At 28.3% G+C, this 5,555-nt stretch overlaps 1 protein-coding gene across 1 annotated transcript; it reads left to right on the top strand.

Moving 5' to 3' along the window:
- Positions 1-2,980: 2,980 nt before the first annotated feature.
- On the top strand, positions 2,981-4,243 carry LOC111883881 (uncharacterized). The gene has a single exon (XM_023880215.2). The coding sequence runs from the start codon at positions 2,981-2,983 to the stop codon at positions 4,241-4,243; it is 1,263 nt and encodes a 420-aa protein (XP_023735983.2).
- The last annotated feature ends 1,312 nt before the right edge of the window (positions 4,244-5,555 follow it).

Below are 5,555 nucleotides of genomic sequence, written 5' to 3'. Positions count from 1 at the left end.
CCATTCAGGTTTAAAAAAAAGATTTAATGTCTGTGTTGAATCCTTGAAATACGTATATTTTTTATGCTTTCACAAAGAGTAGTGATTTTTGTGGTTCTGTAGTACCTAGGACCATAGATATTAGATACCCTTCTTGGTAGGCATTAAGGCATTAAAGAATGACGTTTTATTTATTTATTTATTTTTTGTATGTTAATGAAAGAATATAACCATAAAAGATTAATGCCTTTTTGAGTTTTATTTGTGGTTTTTATTCTTTTGTTGCAATTTCATTATAAAAATCACGTAAATATAGTTTATTTAATATATAAATATTTTTTGTTATGTAAACTTTATCTATTATATTCAAACTACATTACATCATTAAATATTTTTATTTTCTATTTTTTTATCTAAAAATATTTGAAGTATAAAGATATTATTTTATTAATTCTTATTTTTTACGTGATGTAATTTTTAAGATTTATCTTTAATTTTCCTATACAACTGTATTTATTTTTATGAAAAAATATGATGCATTATTATAAAAAAATTATGTTATTATAAAAATAATAGTATATTGTTATTTTTGTTATAAAAATACAAGAATGTTGTTTTGACTTAAAAGTAAAAATATATTTATGTTTTGGTTTTATAATATAAATACGTAGTTGTCTCAAATCAAAAATAAAAGCTAACAATCAATGAATTGTATTGACTTTAAAAATTTTAACCGAAACACAACCAAATAAAATTCAATTTAATTGGTTTGAATAAAAGTTAAATCTAAATAATATACGGTAAATTTTATATTGGTTCGATATAAACTTTTAATATTTAATTTAATAAAATTATTTAGTTTTATCAAATTTTAAATATATTCATTAATAAATACATAAAGTTTTCAAAGCAAAATTAAAACTTGTTCGTTAGCTATTAAGAAAATATTTAATTCTTTATAATCATTTTAGCCTTTTTTTTTCCTCCTAAGCCGCTACATATTCTAAAATAATTAACCATATAAATAATATGTCATTGATTCCATTCAATTCATTTTCTCTAAAGAAAAATAAAAATATTTTATATGTTTAAAAGGTTTGTGCTACATAAATAATAAGACATCATTTTTTTATCAAAATAAGTATGTCTAAGAAAAAAAAAATAAAGATACGTTTTGAAAATAATATTACATAAAAATTAAAAGTAGATAAAATGATATTTTTATATTTTAAATATTTTTAGATAAAAATAAAAAATAAAAATATCTAATGATGTATTGTAGTTTAAATATTTTAGATAAAACATAGATAACAAGAACTATTTATATATTAAATAAAAAATATTTATAATGTTTATTAAATCAAACAAAAAAAGTAAAAAAAACTAATATATAGAAAATTTAATATTTATATAACTAAATGTTAGAAATAGTTTTTATGAGAAGTTTCACAAATTGTAATTAGGGGAAGTTTCACAAAATGTCGGAAATAACATTTATCCAAAATTCCCTCAACTTAACTGCATCAAATGGACATCCTCATAACAAGTACTAGAGTGCAAGGTTTTATCCAAATAGATCATTAATGCGAACAAAAATGGTTTTAGAAAGACTATTTTGAGGACAACATCAAAACCATATATACCGGTAAGAGTATGAGACACCATCTTACTTATTTTGTCAAAGAGTGTGATGTCACACTTTAATTTTCTATTTTTTAAAAACTATTTATTTTATATTTGATTGACAAATTGCTTTCTTGTGGTTTACTTGAATATATAAGAAAGTTTAATAACGTCGCTATTTATTTTGACTTGGTATTTTGTACAAGTCGGTGGTAACGAAGTTTTAAATGGTGTAACTATGTTGATTGCTGAATGTGTCAAGTTGGTGTTTGGTGTTTTCCGATGTTTGACAAACCGTGGACCAATGTTTGCTTCAAACAATTTGAGCAATTATTGGAGTTCAAGTCTAAATGTTTCAAACTCAATATGAATCACATAGACCTTTGACTGCAACTGAAAAGAAGAGTCCTACTTCATACGTTGTATCACTCTGTTTCATCCCATATTGTATTGGACAATATAAGACCACTAGGAAAAAAGGTCGAGATACATATACACGAGATTTTCCTTGACCATATTCAATCTTGGGATACATTCTTGACAATGTAGAAAAATATATAATGCATATGATATATCATAGAATTTACGATAACAAAATAAATTAAATAATAGTTGGACCATAAGCAAATACCATTGTACTGTGGTGCGCTCCGTAGTTGAACCATGGATGGAACAAAAGTTTAAATAATTATTTTCAACTTTAATTTGTTGGTATTTTGTATAACTTGGTGATATTATTTTGATGATCCTGATTTTTTTTTTTAAATGATAAACATCATTCACTTGAAAACGAAAGGATAGTTGAAGATTGGGGAGGGAATTGGAATTGACAACACGGAGAGGTACATGAAAAAAAAATGACAAAATAATATTCTTTTTTTTTTTTAAAGCATTGTAGCAGATAATTTGGATTTTTGTATCTAGGATACGTGCTCACTATCATACCCACCTGAACCGGGCAACTCCACATGAAGGGTAAATAAAATGTTTGGACATAAAGCAACTTCCATCGATGACTTTGATATCACCGGGCCAGTCTTTTGATATCGAGGGTCACGGAGACTCTTAAATATAAGAAAACTAAGGCCAACCGGTGTGGGTATCACGAATGCGTCCGTGGTCTAGTTGGCCACGAACCACGGACGTGCACACCGTCCCGGTGATTCGTGGTCGACCGTGGTCGTTGCAAAATGTGCTCGGGACAACGAAATGAAACGAGGGTTGCTATTGGTCGAATATTTTGAGCCGTTGAACGGCTATTTTGTGGCCGTTCCTTTTTTTTTTTTTTTTTTTTCAAACTCAACTATAAAAACTCAATTACAAAACTCAATACCAAAACACATACACATACATATACATTCTACACTCAATTACACCTATGGATCCCTCGATAAATATGAAAATTTTAAAAAATTTTGACTCGGATGACGACGTAGAATTCGTCGAGACATTCTTTAATGTTGTGCAACACGTTCACGCCGAAGAAAGTTCGAATGCAGCGCGTACAAGGACGGTCGTCAATCGTGATCGCCAAGCCGCACACGACTTATTGGTACGTGATTACTTTACCGATAATTGTCTTTATAATGACGACTTGTTCGAACGTCGTTTTCGTCTGAATAAGGCTATATTTTTACGTATTAGTAATGCTTTAGAATCTCGTTATGATTTTTTCAAACAAAAACCCGACGCTAGAGGAAGAATGGGTTTTAGTAGTATACAAAAATGTGCGGCTGCTCTTAGGTATTTGGGATACGGTATAGCATTTGATGCATCTGACGAATACTTGAAAATATCCGAGAGGACCGCGGTTGAATGTGTAGATTGGTTTTCTGCATGTGTTTATGAGGTTTTTCACGAAGAATATTTGCGTAAACCTACTCAACGTGATATTGAGAGATTATATTCGGCTCATGAAGAGAGGCATGGATTTCCCGGTATGCTTGGCAGTCTAGATTGTACGCATGTGGCTTGGGAAAAATGTCCAACTGCATGGCGTGGTCAGTTCACTCAAGGAGATATAGGTGAACCAACTATCATCCTAGAAGCTGTTGCATCTCAAGATTTGTGGATATGGCATGCCTTTTTTGGAGTAGCGGGGTCCAACAACGACCTTAATGTTCTTGGTCAGTCTCCACTTTTCAACGATATTTGGACCGGCAAAGCACCTGATATGACGTTCACGATAAACGGGCACGCGTACAAATATGGTTACTACCTTGGTGATGGGATATACCCGGATTATTCTACATTGATGAAGGCATACTCAGTTCCTCGAAGTGAAAAAGCAAAATTGTTTACAAAAAAACAGGAATCAGCGAGAAAGGATATCGAGAGGGCATTTGGAGTCCTTAAGCAAACATGGCATGTAGTGAAATATGTTACACGACTTTGGAATAAAGAAAGAATTAAGCGAATGGTCCTAGCATGTATTATAATGCATAATATGATTATTGAAAATGAAGGTCGAGCGATTTGCACGTATGATCCGAACGACGTTGTCGTTCCAATTGAGGAGTTCGTACCCGGAACGAATGCTTTTTTGGAGCGAGTTGTCGAAATCCATAACAATGAAATGTGTTTCAATCTTCGAGAAGATGTCGCGGAACATTTGTACCAACATAGCATGAACGACGATTAGGATTTTTATATGTATGTTTGTTCGTTTTCTTATTAATGTAATGTTTGTTTTCTAGATTAACTAAGTAATGTAGTTTAAAATTGTTATTTTATTTTTATAATTAATGAAAAAATAGTTTTAAAAAAATAAATGCTTTTTACTTTTAAAAATTGTAATTTTATTTTAATTTTTGGATTAAAAAAAAAAGTAATGTTATTGTATTTTTGAATTAAAAAAAAAGTTATTTTATTGTATTTTTGAATTAAAAAAAAATAAAAATAATGATGTGGAGTGGTGTGTTAGTGGTAAGTATCCCATGTTAGTGGTAATGGAATGTGGTGCTGATGTGGCACCCACCACATATGTGGTATGTGGTGGGTATAACGGATGGTCTAATTAGTTTAAAAAAAAAAAAACTCATAAAAACCCAATCTTTTTTTATCAAATATTTACAAAAACCACTATATTATTTTTTAATGCACAAAAGCTCTTATATTTTCTGAAATTCTTATTTAAGGTTTTCTATACTTAGAAAACCTAATCTATTTTTATGAAAGGATTAAAAAACCATTATATAATTTTTTGTAGTGCATTTAAACCCTCATATTTTTTTGAAATTTTTTTAATTTAATGAGTTGTAACAATCAAAACATTGTGAATCAATTACATAAAAATTTTAACTATTTAGAATTTACCAAACTCAATGGCTTAAATGATATATTTTAAAAAATATAAGGGTTTTAACATACATTAAAAAAATATATAAGGGTTTTAACGTACAAAAAAATTATATAGTGATTTTTTTAAAACTTTGATAAAAATATGTTGAGTTTTAATAAGGTTTTCTCTTTAAAAAATTGAAATAAAGGTGGACCACCAACCGTTGAACTACAAGTAATTTGCGTACACTAGTATGTAAAACGATATATATATATATATATATATATATATATATATATATATATATATATATATATATATATATATATAGAGAGAGAGAGAGAGAGAGAGAGAGAGAGAGAGTTAGGTTCACTAACTATTGTGTGCATGTATGCCTGATTCTGGACCAATCATTTTAGTTATTTTAAGAAAATAATTAATGCATATTAAATGCTGAAGATGTAATTAATACCCATTATATCTTCAACATGTAATATGCATTAATTACTTTATTAAAATAACTAAAATGATTGGTCCAGAATCGATCAGACATGCACATAATAGATAGTGAAAACAAAATAACTAACCCTATATATATATATATATATATATATATATATATATATATATATATATATATATATATATATATATATATATATATATATATATA

The sequence above is a fragment of the Lactuca sativa genome, chromosome 2, assembly GCF_002870075.4.
Source record: "Lactuca sativa cultivar Salinas chromosome 2, Lsat_Salinas_v11, whole genome shotgun sequence".
In the NCBI taxonomy this organism is placed as follows: Eukaryota; Viridiplantae; Streptophyta; class Magnoliopsida; order Asterales; family Asteraceae; genus Lactuca; species Lactuca sativa.
Note: the sequence above shows the minus strand (reverse complement) of the source record. Positions and strands in the feature narration are given on the sequence as shown.

Coding starts and splice junctions, on each gene's coding strand:
- LOC111883881 (XM_023880215.2), top strand. CDS start 2,981: ATGGATCCCTCGATAAATATGAAAATTTTAAAAAATTTTGACTCGGAT.